The sequence below is a fragment of the Odocoileus virginianus genome, chromosome 12 (assembly GCF_023699985.2).
Source record: "Odocoileus virginianus isolate 20LAN1187 ecotype Illinois chromosome 12, Ovbor_1.2, whole genome shotgun sequence".
NCBI classification, from domain to species: Eukaryota; Metazoa; Chordata; class Mammalia; order Artiodactyla; family Cervidae; genus Odocoileus; species Odocoileus virginianus.
In genome coordinates this window covers 59,945,438-59,965,720 of record NC_069685.1, presented here as the reverse complement: position 1 = coordinate 59,965,720, position 20,283 = coordinate 59,945,438, and the positions used below count along the sequence as shown (strand labels likewise).

Genomic DNA, 20,283 nt, shown 5'->3' with positions numbered 1-20,283 from the left:
GATATTTTAACTGAATTCTTTTTAAAAGCTGCGTAAGTGGGAATTCCCTGGTGGCTCAGTGGTGAGGAACCCGCCTGCCAATGCAGGAGGCACAGGTTTGACGCCTGATGCAGGAAGATCCCACATGCCATGGAGCAATTAATTCCGGGCACCACAACTATCGCGCCTGTGCTCTAGAGCCTGGGAGCTGCAACTACTGAGCCCACAGCCGCAACTACTGAAGACCGAACGCTCTAAAGCCCGTGCTCTGCAACAAGCGAAGCCACTGCGCACTGCAACTAGAGAAAAGCCCGGGCAGCACCAAAGACCCAGCACAGCCAGAACACTTTAATTAAACTGAAAAAACTGTATAAACGACTAGGCTATTTTATCTTTGAAATTATTTCTGGATTATTGGGGGCACTACTAAAAATTTTTTAATTTTTTTTTAATGTAAAGGGGACATTGTAAGGAATTCCCTGGTGGCTCAGCAGTTAGGGCCTGACACTTTCTCTGCTGTGGGCTGGGTTTTCGACCCCTGATCTCGAAGCTAAGATCCTATAAGCCATATGGCACAGTCAGGGAAAAAAAAAGATGTTGCATTTGATGGGGTTGAGAATCACCGAGGAACACAAAACTGCAGGAGAGACCTGGCATATATTCCTGGAGTGTTAATTACACTTAGAGATGGAGAAAAAAATTAAAGGTGAATGTAATTGAAAATAGCATTTTTTATAATACAACCAACACCAAAAGTGTTCTGGAGTAAAATGCAAATGTAACGTGAATATTAGACCTGCCACATGAGGTCTGGGCAGCCTGCCCTTCACAGCACCCTTCCTAGATCTGCAGGATTGAGTTCACCCTTCTGCCTGCCGCCCTCTCTGCACCCCCCCACCCCTCAACCCTTGCTTCAGGGAGAAAGTGTGAGACATTCTAATTTTAGCTTTAAAATGAAAATGAATTAAAAGAGACTAGAGAGGGAATTTGGAAGTCTACCACACATGACCTCAGTCTATGGGAAAATGATTTTAGGTGGTAGAGAGAATGTTTTAAATGACTTTGCACCACTTTGCAAGAATGTGATTAACTTTTCATTTTAATCTTCACTCTTCTGATTATGCTTAAAAGGAAGTATCCATGGGATGCTGGTCTGTCTTAACACCTTTTTAAAAAAAATTTTATTTTATATTGGAGTATAGCTGATTTACAATGTTGTAATAATTTCAGGTGGACAGCAAAGGGACTCAGCCACACATATACATGTATCCATTCTCCCCTAAACTCCCCTCCCATCCCTTCTGCCACATAACATTGAGCAGAGTTCCTTGTGCTATACAGTAGGACTTTGTTGGTTATCCATTTTAAATATAGCAGTGTGTGCACGTCCATCCCAAACTCTCTAAGTATCCCTTTCCCCCGGTAACCATCTTTAACATCTTTTTAAACATCTGCTAATCTTATTCTTTAACAGAGAGAGCAATGAGGCAACCATACCAGCTAGAATTTTATAACACTGTTTTCCTTGTATTTATTTTTGCAGGTATTTCTTACTTAGGGCAATTGCTATTGATTTCCCATTTAAGACTCTAAATCAAGTTTTGTTTTCAAAAAACATGCATTTAAGGATTTTTTAATGTTGATATAAAGAAAGATATTAAGTACATAAGAGAATAGGTGGGGCAGGAATGATTAAAGTCTAGGAAGATCTGGATCAATTGCAATAAATAATAATAAATAAAAAAGCAACCTTTCTGCTCCCCTTTCTAAACCCAGGGCTATGCAACTAAACAAGAAGAAGATGGATACTGGTACCTGCCATAGACTTAGTTCCTTTCTTCTAACTTGACCTAACTTACTAGGGACTGTTTTGGTTTTTTTAAATATATTCTTTAATTGAAGGATAATTGCTTTACAGAATTTTTTTTTGGTTTCTGCCAAATATCAACATGAGTCAGCTATAGGTAAACATATGTCCCCTCACTAGGGACCTTCTTCCTTGGAACCTGAGAAGTCTTGAATCAGAAATAAGACATCATTAGTGGCAGAGAACCCAAATTATGGGCTTCCCTTATAGCTCAACTGTTAAAGAATCCACCTACCATGCAGGAGACCCTGGTTCAATTCCTGGGTCAGGAAGATCCCCTGGAGAAGGGAAAGGCTACCCACTCCAGTATTCTGGCCTGGAGAATTCCATGGACTGTATATCCATGGGGTCGAAAAGAGCTGACTTTCACCGGCAGAGAAAATAAAAGAACAGAAGGAAAACAAAGCAGAAGAGTGGGGAGACAGGAGGGCGCCCAGACTGACACATGGGAGCTCTGCCTCCCTCGAGGGGCTGCCTGGCAGCCGTGCCGCCCTGGTGAGGTCACCGGATGCCCTCCTGCCAGGCAGCAAAGACATGCAGGCCGACCGGTACTGTCAGGTCACAGCATAGTGCAGCTGGCCCTGCATTTGCCCGCTGATGCCAACGCTTTCCAGCTGCCCAGAGAACGAGGACTCAGCAGCCACTTGGAGGGATTGTCATGGCATTGCAAAGGCGTGAGCGCTGCCAGCAAGCCCCATCCAAGCACTGCTCAGGGCCTCTGCAGAAATGTCCTCTGGGTTCTCACTAACTGCACTTGTCGCTCTGCCCAACATCTGTTCTGCCTTATAGATTGCTACCCCTCCCCCTTTTCCTTCCTTCATTCCCTTCCTTCCTTCCCTCTTTATTAAGCAACCTCTGTATACCAGGCTCTGGAGATAGAATGCATAGACATTATGCATTCATTACTTTGCTCATTCAATTATCCACTTCACAATAAGCAGGATTTGAATGCCTGCAGTATGCCAGACCCTTAGAGATACTGATAATGTACTATTCATTCATTCAATACACAGGTATTGAACACTGACTGTGTGCTCTGCACTAGAGGTACTGAAATGTATCATTCATTCATTCACTCATTGGTTCACTGTGTATGTACTGAGTACCTCTTGTGGGCTTGGCATTCATTCTTTCACTCTGCACATATTGATGGCCTACTGGCTGCTAAACACTTGGTTTTGTCCTGTGCGACAGCAGGCTACAGGACAGCCAGAGGCTCTGACTTCATGGAACTTTCATTTGCATTTTTAAAATCACTGCCTCATCGTGATGCTGGGTCCTCACCATGCCCTATGGAAAGAGGTTGTTATTTTCATGTCTACTTTAAAAACAGCACATTGAGGGCCGAAGGAGATGAGTGATTTGTCCAGGATCAGTAGAGTCAATACTGGAGCTAAGACTTCCAACCTCTAAAGCTGTACTTTGAATGAGACAGTCCCCTCCTCCAGGACCTTCGATGGCTCCCCATTACCCCCAGTAGAGAATATACAGCCCTGATGCAGGTGGAATGCAGTGAGGACAGGTAGACCTGGGCAAATGAAAGAGAACTTGCCCTGCCCTGCCAGCCTCAGCTCCAGCCAAAAGCTACCATCACAGAATGTGGGTCCTAAGCCACCAGATTACCCAGCTTCCCCAAAACCCACAACTCTTTTTATTTTTATGCAAAATATGGCCATTTTGAAACAGAGGCAACTGATTCAGAAATCCCATTAAGCACTGCATGGGACAAATTAAACACATCTGGGGGCCACCTTTGGCTCATGGCCAACCTATTTGGAACCCATAGCCTGGAAAAGTTTCAAGCTCCTGCTCTGAAGAAGCTGAAAGTCTAGTTGCCATTTGGATGCCGGGCCTGCAACCCCAGCACCAGAGAAGTACACTGATCTCATTGCCAGGAGCACTGCTCAGTCACCTGCAGGGTTGCCTGAGCCAAGCCCCTGGTACTCTCCAATCATGCTCAAGTATAGTGAAAATTTTCACAGGGCAAGGAAACCCGAGCATGTTCAGAACATTGAAATGAGAGGCCTGGTGCCTGCCAGTCACCCCTTTTTATTCTTTAAAGCTAACATGGTCCTAGAGCCTTTGAACTAGATGATGACCTGATCCCATTCTAAATTTTTCTTGGGTCCCAGTCAATAGTAGTTACCACTGATCACAGGTTAACTATGCATCAGTAAATACTGTCTAAATGTATTATATACATATTCTTATTTAATTCTCCCAGTGGTCCTGTGAGTTTCTACTGTTGTCAATCCTATTTTGCAGATGGGAAAACTGAGGCTTAGAGAGGGAGAGCAGCTTGCCTAAAGTTACCTCCCTCGACAGGGGGCTCTATGATATGAACTCAGATGTGTGTGTCTCCATACCCACGAAGCCACACACCCACGGTCGCCCTTCCTTTCCATGACTGCCACAAGTCCCCAGGCTGTTGAAACTTCCGTAGGGATCAAAGTGGCCCACTGAGGGAATTCCCTGGGGGTCCAGTGGTTAAGACTCTGTGCTTCCAATGCAGGGGGCCCAGGCTCGATCCCTGGTTGGAGAACTAAGATCCCACATGCCGTACCAGGGAACTAAGATCCTACTTCTCGGTGCAGCAAAAAAAAAAAAGGTCAACTTAAAAAGAAGTGGCCCACTGAGTCTCCTGCAAAGTCACGCAGCAGAGGCTCTCACAGAAACCTCTCAGCTGGGCCAAGGCAGATCAAGGAGCTAGGAGGAGCTTCTTCGAGCTTGCCAAGGCTCACCAGCTGTCTGGTTTGCCCTCTAGTCCTAGAGGAGTTCTGGAAAAGCTTTATAATTAGAGCCACATCCAACCTTCCTGATATTGGGCCAGAGTTCCGTGCTGGGGAAGAGAAGGCTCTACAATCTGGGGGCACTTTCCCTCTCTCCAGTCACACCAGCTTTGTGTTGGGTGTGGGATTTAGCAAGCTGGTCAGAAAAGCTGGAGGCACCCCCTACAGGAAGCCCCCCAGGCTTCATCTATTTAGAGTAGATGAATGTTCAACTGATCCACCGAATTCCGGGATCCTATTCAGTGATGTCTCCCAGCAACCCAGGTCAGGGTGAAGGATGTGAACTCTGGAGCCAGATACACCTTCATCTTAGCACTGGTCTGGCCATATTTATTGGCACCATGAGCTTGGTGAACAGCAGGTAATGGGAATTGAGGAAACATTTCCTTTGAACCAGGGGCTTTCTGTACAAGGGTCATTTACTCCCCATAGGAGCCCTATGGGGAAGACTATTACTCTCCCATTTACAGATGAGGAAACTGAGGCACAGAGGGGTTATGCACCAAGGGGATGGGGCCAGCACCACCACCAGCATCTTTTATGTTCTGAAACACACATGCTTGGGCCCCCTAGGAAGGTGTGATTTTTTTCAAGAGTCCACAACCTCATAGCAATGTCTTTCTTTGCCCTTCAATGTAGCTCTGAATTAAACTCCCACCAAAAAAAAAAAAAAAGTTCAGTTGGCACAAGTTTTGCCATTGTCAAGGAGATAACCCAGAGAACACAAGCTTAGGGGAAGTCGCCTTACTGTTTTTCTGCCATACTGGTCTGAGATGTTTCCCCAGAGGGTAGAGCTGGACATCATGCCGACAAAGACCACCTGTGGGGGCAAAGACAGCTTCCTGTAAGACAGTGGCACGCAGCATCACAGAGAAAGGGAACACTGAAGTGACCCTGCAGCATCACACTCTTGGTAATAGGAATGAACCAAGTTTACAGCTTCCCAGGTGGCGCTAGTGGCAGAGAACCCGCCTGCCAAGGCAGGAGACCTGGGTTCGATCCCTGGGTGGGGAAGATCCCCTGGAAAAGGGAATGGCAGCCCATTCCAACGCTCTTGCCTGGAGAATTTCATGGACAGGGGAGCTTGGGCTACAGCCCATAGGGTGGCAAAGAGTTGAACATGACTGAAGTGACTTAGCAAGCAAGCATGTTTGCGATCTCATTAAGATGCAAACACTAATCTATGTGCTTCCTGTTACTGTTCAAGTCTCACAACAACCCTACAGGGTGGGTGCTGCGGTTATCCCCATTTCACACATGAGGAAACAGAGCATCAGAGAGGTGAGGTCATGCAGCCAGGGTCACACATGTGTTAGTGGCGCAGCCTGGGCTGGAGTCAGGCTGCCTGGCTGCAGAGTTAGTATTTTTCCAGTTTCTTACAGAACCCAAGAAATGTCTTATGGCTAAGAAAATGTTAAAGGCTGCACGGTGCTGAATAAAATTTGGAGGATATGAAAACAGGAGACAGGAGGTTGGGATGGGAGCTGTAAGCCATGAGCAAGAGAAAGCACCCATGGAGCACTCACTGCATGCTGGGGAAAATTCTGGTTCCCTTGTTAGTCCCTGATCAGAGCTGAAGAGGTATGACTAGTCATACCCATTTTATAGATAGGTAGCTTGAGGCTTAGAAGGGTTTAAGGGGACTTCCCTGGAGGTCCAGCAGTTAAGACTCCACACTTCCAATGTAGGAGGTGCAGGTTCCATTCCTGGTTGGGGAACTAAGATCCACGTGCCACATGGTGCAGCCAAAAAGTTTTAAAAAAGAAAAGAAGGATTTTAGAAACCTGCTCTGATCGCAGGGAGGAGAGGGTAAAGACAGGTCTTAAGCCCAAGCAGGCTGACTAGAGCTTTCTTCACTGTTCTATCCTTTCCGGAGCACTCACCAAGTGTCAGAGACCACAGTGAAAGTTCTTTACACCTGTTGCTGTTGTTCAGTCGCTCAATCATGTCCGGCTCTTTGTGACCCCATGGACTGCGGCACACCAGGCTCCCTGTCCTTCACCATCTCCCGGAGTTAGCCCAAACTCATGTCCATTGAGTCAATGATGCCGTCCAACCATCTCTTCATCTGTCGTCCCCTTCTCCTCCTGCCCTCTTTCCCAGCATCAAGGTCTTTTCCAGTGAGTCAGCCCTTCACAAGAGGTGGCCAAAGTATTGGAACTTTTTACATACGTCTTACCAAATGTTCCCAGGAGCCCCACGAAGTGGGTGCTAGTATCATCCCATTTTACAGATAAGGCAACTAATTGAGGCCCAGAGACAGGAACAGCATTGCCTAGTGTGGGCTGAACCCAAAAGCATTACTCCAGGCACGTCCTAAAGCAGTGGGCTCCAAACAGGCTACACAGAGGTGTTCCAAGGGAGAGCAAATTTGGATAATTTTAAAGGAATTAATTTCCACATCCTCAACTTCCATAGAAACTCTTTCCCAAGAACAGGTTAGGGGGTCTCACCTGTTCCCAGCTCCCCTTCTCAACCACCGTTCCCCGACTTCTTCATACCCTGCCCCCCACAATGTACCTCATAGCCATTGCTTTGAGGTTAAACCCTCTAGGCTGCCTCCAAAAGGACACCAATGACACAGTTACAAATCCATTCGCAAGCCATCTTGATTCCAATTCCATTTTATTATTTTTAACCAAATTGCAGGAGAGGCTAATCAAGCTGTCAGCAAATTAGATCACTAAAAATAATTTTTCATAAACAACTGCTGTGTGCTCTTTAGCATGCAACTTGGAAGTTGCTGAAAAGAATTAAGTGACATTAGTTTATTGAGTTATTATAAAACTCCTTCAGTTCCCTCAGCAAAACTTTTTATATGTGAACAAAGCCTTTCATATTCATATCGATTCAGTAAAAATGAAAAACAGAAATAGCATTACAGCTGAGCCCTGTGTCATTTTGGCAACAGGCTTTCAAATTGTGGCACTGGAGAAGACTCTTGAGAGTCCCTTGAACAGCAAAGAGATCAAGCCAGTCAATCCTACAGGAAATTAACCCTGAATGCTCATTGGAAGGACTGATTTTGAAGCTGAAGCTCCAATACTTTGGCTACCTGATGCAAAGAGCTGACTCACTGGAAAAGACCCTGATGCTGGGAAAGGTTGAAGGTGGGAGGAGAAGGGGACAACAGAGGAAGAGATGGTTGGATGGCATCACCGACTCGATGGACATGAGTTTGAGTAAACTCCAGGAGATAGTGGAGGACAGAGGAACTGGTGTGCTGCAGTCCATGGGGGTCACAAAGAGTCACACACGGCTTAGTGACTGAACAACAACAATTCAAGGATACGTGACATGGTTGAGAAACACTCCATACCCCTCATCAAGAGATGCATTCCTGATAAAAGTGACTTATGTTTAGCAATTATTTATCAAAATTAATTATATCTTGTTTTGATCTGTTGTTTATTACTAAAAATTATCATGGTTAACTTACTGCAGGAGAAACATCTTAAATCTTAGAGCCTTATGATCTCAGAAAATTAAAAATGATAATTGAAAATGTCACAAAAATTATAATAGGGTGATGGATGAAACTTTCAAGCGTAATAAAACCTTACATTACTTCCTTTGTGGCTCAGCTGGTAAAGAATCCGCCTGCAATTCGGGAGACCTGGGTTTGATGCTTGAGTTGGGAAGATCCCCTAGAGAAGGGAAAGGCTCCCCACTCCAGTATTCTGGCCTGCAGAATCCCACGGACTGAGTCCATGGGGTCGCAAAGAGTTGGACACGACTGAGTGACCTTCACTTTCACAATCTTACATTAAGATAAAATTACATGGAGAAACAGAATGAAAATACCAGTTCAAGAAGAAAACAAGACAAGAATGAAGGGTTCTGCTTCCTGCTCCTCCAAGCCTTAGCTCCAGAGAGCACCAGTTCCTACAATTTACTGAACAGGCACTATGCTGTTTCCAACCCTCAAGTCACCCTCACGTGGAAGGAATTGGCATCTCTTGGGAGAGTGAAGTTTATAAGGTTTACGTGATCAGATCAGGTGGGTTCTAAGTTCCCCCTAATTGAGCAGGATATCTCGGGCCCCCAGGTGGTTGGAACCCCCCAGTGGGATTAGAGTTGGCTGCAGACACGCCAGGATACATGAGATGGAGAAAGGAGAAGGGATGCTGAGGTCCTGGTGATTCCATTCAGGGCTTAATTCCTGTCTGCTGAGCCCTTGGCAGCAGCAGGAGGAAGTAGGGGGCATCCTACAGAACACCCCCCGGGGGACCAGAACTGATGACGAGAGGGGAGGACCGCTGGGCTGCCTACCGAGGTCAGCAACGCCACCTGCCAGCTAGGGAGCCGCCACTCGCAGTGCAGCTGCGGTGCGAGGATGCTCAGGATCATCATCTCCATGGCGTCGGCCATCTGCAGGGAGCAAGCAAACGCGTGAGGCCAGGGTGCTGCCCGGGGCGGGGGACGGCTAGCCCCTCACTAAAAATCCTCATGGTAACTTACTGCAGGAGAAAAGAATTTAAACCTTAGAGCCTTATGATCTCAGAAAATTAAAAACGATAATTTAAAATGTCACAAGTCCACAGCCCCAAGCGAGCGCTTGGAAAAATCCCTTTAGACTTTCCTGTTGGTCCAGTGGTTAAGACTTGCCCTTCCACAGCAGGGGGCACGGGTTCAATCCCTAGTCACGGAAGTTCCATGTGCCATGTAGTATGGCTCCCCCAAAATTTTAAAATAAAATAAATCAATTAATTAAAAAAAGAAAAGAGAAAAAGACTCCCTCTTCTACCTTCTGCTGAGTGCCCTATCACCCATCAAAACACCCTGAAAGCTCCAGAAGTTAAAACAGTATGGTACCACACAGGAACTGATGACTACATTTAACATTCTTTGTGTGTGTTTTCCCATGTTTGGAAAAAAATTTAGGGACACTCCCCAAACGGAGTGGGAAAGTAACATATTTTGAAAATCAGAAAGACATTTTTTTTTTTTAAGAAAAACACTTTTATAGAGGTTGAGAGACAGTGATCTTTTTCTCTTGTAGCTCAATTAAAAGCTAGTTTCTCTTTGGTCATTGTTCATGTAGAATTGTCAGTATAGTTAATATTAAAAGGTGTGACCTTTTAATATATTATAGCATACTAGGGAGCCCCAGTAATGAAACATCGTGGTAACTTTACAGGATTAAACAGAGCAGTGGAACAGAAATGAGAGTCCAGAAGTAAACCCACATGGCCCTGGGAATGTGGTGGATAATAAAGGGCACTTTGCAAATTAGCGGGGGAAAAGAGGTGGGGAAATTGATGACTGTTTGGAAAAATAGGTAGTTAAATCTCAGTTTTGCACTATTCATAAAAATCCATTTCACTTGTATTAATGGTCTAGATTAATGGCAAAGGATGAGATGGTTAGATAGCATCGCTGACTCAGTGAATATGAATTTGAGCAAACTCTGGAATATAGTGGGGCTTCCCAGGTGTCACTAGTGGTAAGGAATCCAGCTATCAAGGTAGGGGACATAAGAGACTCAGGTTCAATATCTGGGTCAGGAAGATCCCCTGGAGGAGGGCACGGCAACCCACTCCAGTGTTCTTTCCTGGAGACTCCCATGGACAGAGGAGCCTGGTGGGCTGCAATCTATGGGGTCACAGAGTCAGACGTGACTTAGTGACCGACCAACAACAATGATCTAGATACATCGTTTGCTATAGGTAGATCTGGCAAGTTTAATAAAGAATCACAAGCCCCTTGAAAGAGAAGGCACCTTTTGATCTGTGCATGTTCTTCTAGGGTGAGTCCCACAGATGACATCAGAATCTTAGAGTAGCCCTGAGCCTCAAAGAGTTGAGAACCACTTAATTAACCGGAAGCTTCAACTCCTCCTTCCTTGAGGGCAACTGTCAACCGCACCCAACGCCCCCCAGGCTCAGGCTTCATTATCACCCAGGGTCACTCAGACTTTGTCGGTTCAAGCAAAGACGCTAAGAGCAGGGAACCGCGTCCTCCCCTGTAGAGCCTGGGAACCCAGCTGAGCAGCACGGCCTTCCTCGGAGACTGAAGATGACGTCGTTGTCCCCAGAGATACTTGCCCAAGCCAAGCCGGTGAGAACAGACAGCTTCCACTGAAATTTTCCAAAACCAATGGCTTCCACCGCATCTTCCACCATGAAAGTATCTGGGAAGGAGAAGGGGGAGGGGAAGGAAGGAGTCAGAGCATTTTGTATTTGTCCTAGTTCTGGGGCGGGGGGTGGGGGGGAAATGGGGGGGGGGATCCCTGGCCAAACTCTTTAAAGCAGTGCATGCTGCTTCTAGAACTTATCCTAGGAAAACTGTCCAGCAAGTGTGAAGTGTGCTGCAAAGTCCAATACAACGTGATTTCTACAAAGGGAATAAGTGGACAACCCAGAATGTCTATCAACAAGGAACAGGTTAGATTAATTTATGTATTATATATGAATGTTTATATATCTACATCCTAAAATACAACCCACCTGTTAAAAAATGTGCAGATTTAGAAAGATGCATACAATGTATTATGAATTAATTTTTAGAAAACAAAGTAAGATGGACCAGGGGAAGTAAGATTGAATGCCCATAGACTGTCAACAGGGTCATATGTTAGTACTCATTTTTTTGGTACATTTTGATCATGTCCCAGTGCTTTCCAAATAAACACATGGTATTTGTGTGCTCAGAAAAAAATAAGGATATAATTTAGAAGCTCATCAGTGGCTTTGAGAAAGACTAAAAGACTAAATACAATGTGGTGTGCTGGAATTGACTCCTGTAATAGCACTGCTGGGAAAACTGGTGAAATCTGAATAAAGTCTGGAGTTTCATGGAGGGTACTGCACCAGTGTCAATATCTTAGCTTTGACACGTGTGTCATGATTAGGTAAGATACTAACTTTATGGGAAGCTGCATGAAGAGTATACCAAAAAAAAAAAAAAAAACAAAGAAAAAAGATTTTAAAAAAGAAAAAAAGAGTATACGAGCACTCTTTGTGCTCTCTTTGCAACTTTTCTGTACTTTTAAAATATTCCAAGACAAAAAATAAAAATTAACTGAAAAATAAAAAAGACTAAAGGAGCATGCTGGGTGGCCGTCCTGTGGGGGTGCCTCTGAGGATCTTATCTGCCCCTGCTGGGAGTTGTCATCTTATTGGAATTTCAACCATGAGCCTCTTATATCAACCATCATTTTCTCCTGAGGTATGAGCTGGGGGTTATCACACCAGCAGGGTCTGGTTTCCTTCAGTAAAAATACTGAGGAGAAAGCAGAGTGACTCCTGTGACGTCATCAATAATAAGAACAGTAATAGCAGTAATATAATTACATATTTACTAGGAGCTCAGCGTGTGTCAGGCACTGCCCTAAGACAGTGGTCTCCATCCTTTTTGGCAACAGTGACCTGTTTCATGGAAGACAATTTTTCCATAGACAGGGGCAGCTTTGGGGATCATTCAAGCACATTACATCTATTGTGCACTTTATCTCTGTTTTATAGCGACCTCAGAGTATTCCGCCTTGACTTTATGGCTAGGAGTCTCGCTCCCTTGAGAATCTAATGCTGCCGCTGCTGATCTGACAGGAGGCGGAGCTCAGGTAGCAATGGGAGCGATGGGGAACGGCTGGAAAGACAGATGAAGCTTGCTCACCCACCACTCACTTCTAGCTTTGCCTTCTGGTTCCTAACAGGCCACGGGCTGGAACCAGGGGGTGGGGATCCATGCTCTAAGCTTGCTGTACATAATCTCACTGAGTCCCTGTGACACCTAAGGCTCAGTCTTAGCCCCATTTTTCAGAGGAGGACATGGACTTGCCCAGTGTCAATACAGCTGACACAACGCAGATCTGGGAATTTAGCCCAGATCAGCCTGAACCTGAAGCCACTGCTTCTAACCTCCGCCTTCACTCCCACCCCAATCATTGCCTCCTTAGATCTGCCAACAACAGGCCTTGGGCTCAAGCTGTTAATCCCCTCTCTGGTTGGGAATCTGGGCCCTTTGAGGAATGAATGGAATGTTTTCATGCATCAGCATTATCAGGTGGTAAGGGGAGACCAGGTCCCCTATGAGCAGTTCAAGTCTCCTTTAACCATCTCTGCTCGGAGGGAGCACAGGGTCAGAGGTAGGGATGTGGTCTCTGAGGCCAGATTTCCTGGGTGTAAATCCAACTTGGCTAAGTCCTAACTGTGTGACCCTGGGCAAGATACTTAACCTTTCTGTGCCTCTGTGTCCTCTCCTGCAAAATGGGGAAGATGACTATAATAGTTCCAATTGGAACTGTTGTGAAGATGAAATGGGTAATATATGAAAAGTGCTTAGAACAGTGTCCGGCACAGAGTAAACCCTCAGTCTGTGTCTGTGGCTCTAATCACTGTTGTCATCTTTACAGTCACCATCACCACGATCAGCGCCATCACCATCACCACCCTCACCCTCATCATCGTGGCTGCCATCCTCGGCCAAGTGTTAGTTGATGATGTTGACTGTCAGGGATGGTGATGCAACCTTGCCTGCTGAAGAAAGCCATGCAGGTTCAGCCCACACTTCCAGCGCCACCCCTGGGTCCTCCAGGCCCTCCTACCTGCCCCTTCACAAGATCCCTCTGAGTACAACCTGCAGAGGAAACCCTGGAGCCTCAGAGCCCCTGACTATGGCCTGCCCCAACTGCAGGGTCCCCTCACCGTCGGTGGGATTGGCAAACTCCTTGGGCACGGCCGCCCCATCGTCCAGCTCCACAGCCTCTAGGCCTGCACGGACTCCTTCGATCTGGACCTCATGCTCTCCCGAAGCCGTGTCGTCCTCGGACCTTGCACTCTCCCCTGTGCGACGGAACTTCACCACCCTGGAGGACAGAGTAAATCCGGTCATGATGGCGAGAACTCCTCCTCGAGGACCTCACAGAATAGTTGCGCCCAAGACAGGTGAAAAGCTTTCTCTTGTGGTCCAGAGAGTTCTCTCATGGTCCATGAATGGGTGAGAGAGGTAGGGGCTGGCATTTCTGTTGAGCTGGACTGTGGGGAGGGTGACAACTTGAAGAGTTATGTATCAGGGGGAGGAGCCAAGATGGCGGAGGAATAGGACGGGGAGACCACTTTCTCCCCTACAAATTCACCGACAGAACATTTGAACGCTGAGCAAATTTCACAAAACAACTTCTGATCGCTAGCAGAGGACATCAGGCGCCCAGAAAAGCAGCCCACTGTCTTCGAAGGGAGGCCCCTGGTTCCTATCTAAAGACTTCCTGAGACCCGACTGGCGGCGCGCGCTGGGGTCGCGGAGGGGAAAAGCGCCGTACCCGGAGAGAGTGCGCCCAAGCCTCTGGCTGCCTGGGCCGCTCAGGCCAGGAAAGGCACAAAACGCAGGCGCAACCGAATCCGCGCTTTTGTGGAGTACCAGAAAACCGGAACCGCACTCAACGCAGGGCCCGCTCCATGTGGAGCAGCCGGGAGCCTGAGCAGTGTAGACGGGGAAAACACTGACACCCGTGAGTGGGGCAAATCCAGTGTGGCCGGAACACGGTGAGTGCTATCCACACAGAGCGGTATCTGTCTGCAGCGCCCCGCCCTCCCCGTAGCAGGACTGAACTGAACTAGCGAACCTAAATAAGAGATCACCTCCGCCCGCCTGTGTCAGGGCGGAAATTAGACACCGAAGAGAAGCCAAAACAAACAAAGGGAACCGCTTCAGAAAGGACCGGTGCAACAGATTAAAATCCCTGAAGGTAACACTGACTACACCGGAAGGGGCCTATAGATATCTAGAAGTGTAAGCTGGAAAGAGGAGCTATCTGAAATTGAACTGAACCTACACTGACCGCAACAACTCCAGAGAAATTCCTAGATACATATGTATTTTTTTTTTTAATTTAAAAAAAAAATTTTTTTTCTTTCCTTTTTTATTTTTTCTCTTTTATTTTCTTTTAAAATTCCCTGTTACTCCCCCATTACTCCTCAACTTTCATTTTCATATATTTATACGATTTTTTTAATTAGGAAAAAAAAATTTTTTTTTCTTTCCTTTTTTTAAATTTTTTATTTTTTCTCTTTTATTTTCTTTTAAAATTCCCTATTACTCCCCCATTACTCCTCAACTTTCATTTTCATATATTTTTACGATTTTTTTAATTAGGAAAAAAAAAGAGTTATGTATCAGGGCTGTCTAGTACAGTTGGACAGGTTGGGCACTGCACAACTCCAGGGGGAGTCCTATTCACATAGTAAGCTATGTGAATGAGGATATCTTTGTTCTAGACCTAAATACTGTTTGGAAGTGTATGTGTTTCAGAATTTATACTCATTTGTCTGTATCTAATGGAAGTAACAATTTGGTCACGTAAGGATTGCTTTATGCTCACAAAAAGCTGCCCACACAGTAATTTTTTTTCATTTAAAGTGAATATCAAAGTTTTAAAATTAGAAGAATTCACAAAGAAATCCAGATTTCTGATGTCTCTTTAAAAAAATAGAATACCTGGCCATCTGGGACCCACATTCTAATAAAGGACCAACATGGCTAGACCAGAGAAGTGTGTCCCTTGCATATGGGCCACTCGATCCACAGGTGACCCACAGTCTCATTCTCTCCAAATGACCTCCAGCCCTGACAGTCTCTTGCCATTTTTCCTCACACTTCACTCTGTGTTCCTCTCACTTGGCACTTGTTCCCTTTGCCCCCAAAGGCATTTGGGTTTGAGACTCCATGGACTTCACCCTCAATACAATACATTCCTTCACACTGTGCTGTTTCTCATGACTCCGGAAAATGCCTTGACTTCTTTGAGCAGCAACTTAATCATCTGAGACCCAGGCAAAAATATAATAACCTGTCTCCTTCCAGCTTCCTCATCCCGAAACAAAACTCCTGCTTTCTGCCAGCCCTGCGATGGGTTGCAAGGTCATGGCGGTATCAAGAGAGATGAGTCCCTACCTTCCCAGGAGAGAGCCATATGGAATGAGGATTTGAAAAAAGAAGTCTGGGATGCCCAGGGCATGAAGGGCAGAGGGCTGATGAGGGCGTGCACGAGGGCTCAGTCACTCCACTGTCTCTGACTCTTTGACGCCCCATGGACTGCAACCCACCAGGCTCTCCTGTCCATGGGATCCCCAGGCAAGAATACTGGAGTGGGTTGCCACTTCCTCCTCCAGAGGGTCTTCCTGACCCACGGGTTGAACCTGCGTCTCCTGCATCTCCTGTATAGGCTGGCGGATTCTTTACCACTGAGCCATCAAGGAAGTCTGCTGATGAGGGACTGGAGGGCATCTTTGGGCAACATTTTTAAAAGGTAAAAATTAAATTTCTATGTAAAAAAATATTGCTATCATCATCATCAATTAACTATTGCCTTATTCTGCACAGTTCACCAAGAATAATTAGTGCTCTGGCATAGAAAGCTTGTCTCCAGATTCCAGAAGCCTGGGGGAACAATCCCTGCTGGTGAACTGGGAGAAAAGGCAGATGATACTACCGCAATTTTGTAAATACCCGAAACACCATTCGATGGCAAGGCTAAACTGGGAAAGCTCCAGCTGTCAAGCTCGTCTGGAAACCCGGGGCAGAGTACAGCGCACAGGGTCTGCAGGCAGAGCGGCTGGGACTGAACCTTGGAGCAATCAATCACTCCACCACCAGCCGCCAGCTCTACCACGCTCCCCTCTCCACCACGCCCTCTCTCCGCCAGGCCTCTTCACCACGCCCCCTCTCCACCACGCCCCCTCCACCACGCCCCTTCACCACGCCCCCTCCCCACCACGCCCCCACTGTCCAGCGGCGTCCGTGCCTCGTTCTAGGTGTTGCTCTCCGAGCACTCGTTCTGCACAACAGCCCTGTTATCTGTTTAGTTGCTCAGTCTGTCTCTTTGCAGCCCTATGGACTATTAGTCCACCAGGCTCCTCTGTCCATGGAATTCTCCAGGCAAGAATACTGGAGTGGATAGCCATTTCCTTCTCCAGGGGATCTTCCCGACCCAGGGATCACACCCATGTCTCTGCTTGGCACGTAGATCCTTTACCCCTGAACCACCAGGGAAGCACATCAGCTCTATGAGGTTGGTATTTTTATAACCATTGTACAGACAAGAAAACGGAGGCCCCAGAAGTCAGGGGGTTTAACCGTGGTCGCAGAGCTAAAAAGGCATGGAGCCAGGGGTCACCCTTAGATCTGTCTGGTCAAAACCGTGTGTTTCTGGCCAAAGACAGGATACCAGTCAAACCCTTCCATTCCTCCCAATCTACTCCATTCCTCCCCCACAACATCTTTTATTTTGAAATATTTAAAGCAGATAAAATTAAATAGATAACAATGAGAGAACTATCTTTGCTTCTTGTCCAGCTTAACGACTAGACCCTACTAGAAGGTTGAACTATATGAAATTGCCAACATTTGATTATAATTCAGTTGAAGCCACCAGGTTTCTTTTCCAAGCTCCATCTGTCAATACAGCTTGAAAGAACAGAGGCGTCAGCCTGAATGTCAGTGGTAAAGAATCCGCCTACCAATGCAGGAGATGCGGATTTGATCTCTGGGTTGGGAAGATCCCCTGGAGAAGGAGAGGGTAACTCACTCCAGTATTCCTGCCTGGGAAATCCCATGGGAGCCCGGCAGGCCACAGTCTAGTGGGTCACAGAGTCAGATACGACTTAGCAAGTAAACAGCAGCAGCTTTGCACAGGGGTGGTGCTGATGGAGATTATGGGGAAGTTCCAAAGCCAGTGCCTACAAACTGAGTCTCAAATAAACCCCCCAAGACCATACTGATGTGTAGCATTTGCCAATATCCGTGGGGTAAATACTCCCACCACGACCAGCTTTAAGCTCTCAATGGTTAAACAACAGGCTCTGAGATTTCCTGAATTTCTAACCATCAAATCTGCTCGCTAGAGCCACTCTGAGCAGTCTGCAGCACAACCACTGTAAGGTCCTCGAGTCACTGTCAGAAGCTACAACACGGATGAACCTTGAAACATGATGCTGAATGAAGGCGGCCAGACACAGAGAGTCACATATGCGTGATCCCATTTATGTGAAACAACTTCGGAGAGACAGAAAGCAGATCAGTGGTTGCCAGGGGCTGGAGAAGGAGGGAGAGGGAGTGACTGTCTCATGGCACAGAATTCCCTTTTGGGGATGATGAAATTGGTCTGGAATTAGACAGAAGGGAAGGTTGTACAACATTGTGAATGTACATCCATGATGGCAGCAGCACTATTCATGACAGCCCAAAGGTGAAAACAACCCAGTGTCCATCAGTGGATGAGTGGATAAGCAAAATATAGTCTACACATACAGTGGAATATTATTCAACTTCAAAAAGGAAGGGAAGGGGGAACTCCCCAGCAGTGGTTAGGACTCCTTGCTTTCGCTGCAGGAGGCGTGGGTTCAATCCCCGGCTGGGGAACTAAAATCCAGCATGCCGTGCAGTGTGACCAAAATAAATAAATAAAAATTATTTTAAATTTTTTTAAAGGGAAAAGTGAAAGTGTTTGTCACTCAGTCCTGTCCGACTCTTTTGCAACCCCATGGACTGCAACCCACCAGTCTCCTCTGTCCATGGGATTTCCCAGGCAAGAATACTGGAGTGGGTTGCCATTTCCTTCTCCAGGGGATCTTCCTGACCCAGGGATCGAACTTGCATCTCCTTCAGGAGATCATGCATTGGCAGACAGGTTCTTTACCACTGAGCCACTTGGGAAGCCCCCCCCTCCAAAAAAAAAGGGAAGGGAAGGGGCAATTCCCTGGTTGCCTGGTGGTTAGGGCTCTGTGCTTTCATAGCTGAGGGCCTTCGATCCCGGGTTAGGGAACTAAGATCCCACAAGCTGTGCACCAAAAAAAAAAAAAAGGAACTGGAAAGGAAGGAAATTCTACACATTACATAACATGGATGAGACTTGAAGACTTTATGCTAAGTGAGATATGCCAGTCACAAAAGACAAATACTGCATGATTCCACTTAGACACTTAGCATAGTCAAACTCAGAGACAGAAAGCAGAATGGTGGTCCCAGGGGCTGCGAGAGGAAGACATAGGGACTGAGTGTTTAACAGGCACAGAGTCTCAGTTCGGGAAGATGAGCACTGTCCTGGAGATGGATGGCATTCATGGTTGCACAACACGAAGGCACTTGATGCCACAGGTCTGTACTCTTAAAAATGGTGACAGTGCCCCTCTCTCCCCTAAACCCCTAAACCCTCAACCCTTAGCACCGCTGTGGATGTCACCTCTTAGTGAAATTTATCAGAGAAAGACAAACACTGTATATTATCATTTATACGTGGAATCTAAAAATGAAATATACAAGTGAATTTAACAAAAAAGAAGCAGGACCTGTGGATACAGAGAACAAACTAGTGCTTACCAGTGAGAAGGGTGAAAGGGTTAGTGGCAAGATAGGGGTAGGGGATTAAGAGATATAAACTACTGTGTATAAAACAGATATACTATGCAATACAGGGAACACAGCCAATATTTTATAATAACATAAATGGAGCCTAATCTTTAGAAATTGTGAATCACTATGTTTTAAACTTGAAACCTGTAAAGTAGTTAGCCTCCAACTAATAACAATAAATAGAAGAAAAAAGGAAAAAAAAAACTTGAAACCAAAATAATATTGTAAATCAACTTTTTATTGATCAGTCGCCAAGTCGTGTCAGACTCTCTGCGACCTCATGGACTGCAGCATGCCAGGCCTCCCTGTCCTTCACCATCTCCCGGAATTTGCCCAAGTTCATGTCCATAGAGTCGGTGATGCCATTCAACCATCTTATCCTCTGTTGTCCTCTTCTGCTTATATAAGTATTATATATAAATGTATAAGTATGTAATTATTTATATATGTATATATTTATAATTATTTACATATATAAATACAAAAATGCATGTAGATATACACAATTTTTTATACCTCAATAAAAATTTCATATATATATATCCACATGCATTTTTGTAGTTTAAATGTAAATAATTATAAACACATACATATATATTATAGCTATAAACATAATTTTATAGGTCAGTATATAAATTAGTATTTGTAAATATAAATATATGTTTATATATAATATCATACATGTGGATGTATATATATTCTGCACATTGTGAGAAAAGCTATAAATGAAATGGACTGGGTGCAGTAAGAGGCTGGGGGTTGGTGAGTAGGGGAGACATTTCAACTCTGTAACCCACTGAAGGGTGATGCAAAGTGGGTTCCAGGAAGGAAGCAACAAGAAGTAGGACTCTCTGTCCCCTGGAAGCAACCCCCAACTCAGAACTACAGTCCCTCGAGGCATTAATAGAAGATAGAATGGAGAGAATTACTAGGCGAAGGAAGGAGATGAACATTTACGTGCATTATCAATTCCTTTTGAGGGATGAAAGGACGGTCCTTGGCTTGCCCTTGACTCTGAGGGTAACATCGCAGAAGAAGATGGCCATGTGGTCTGACACTCTCCCTTTCATCACACCTTCTCCTCCAGGACCGTCCAGGGCTCTGAGCTTCGTTCTGTGAGTAACAGCTTCCACTGCACCTTCTGGGAAGGTACACGGTGATATGGGCTTCCCAGGTGGCTCAGTGGTAAAGAATCCGCCTGCCAATGCAGGAGTCGCAGGAGATGCAGGTTCGATCTCTGGGTCAGGAAGATCCCCTGGAGAAGGAAATGGCAACCTGCCCCAGTATTCTTGCCTGGAG

The 20,283-nt window shown here is 45.8% G+C and overlaps 1 protein-coding gene across 1 annotated transcript in view; it reads right to left on the bottom strand.

The window, feature by feature from the left end:
- The window catches only part of SVOP (SV2 related protein), a 68,046-nt gene that overhangs the window by 34,756 nt on the left and 13,007 nt on the right, over positions 1 to 20,283 (bottom strand). The window contains exons 2-5 of the mRNA XM_020876043.2: positions 13,284 to 13,444; positions 10,683 to 10,768; positions 8,908 to 9,006; positions 5,384 to 5,455 (exon numbers count right to left, since the gene is read on the bottom strand). Coding sequence (XP_020731702.1) covers positions 5,384 to 5,455; positions 8,908 to 9,006; positions 10,683 to 10,768; positions 13,284 to 13,444 — 418 coding nt within the window. The remainder of the gene's footprint in view (positions 1 to 5,383; positions 5,456 to 8,907; positions 9,007 to 10,682; positions 10,769 to 13,283; positions 13,445 to 20,283) is intronic.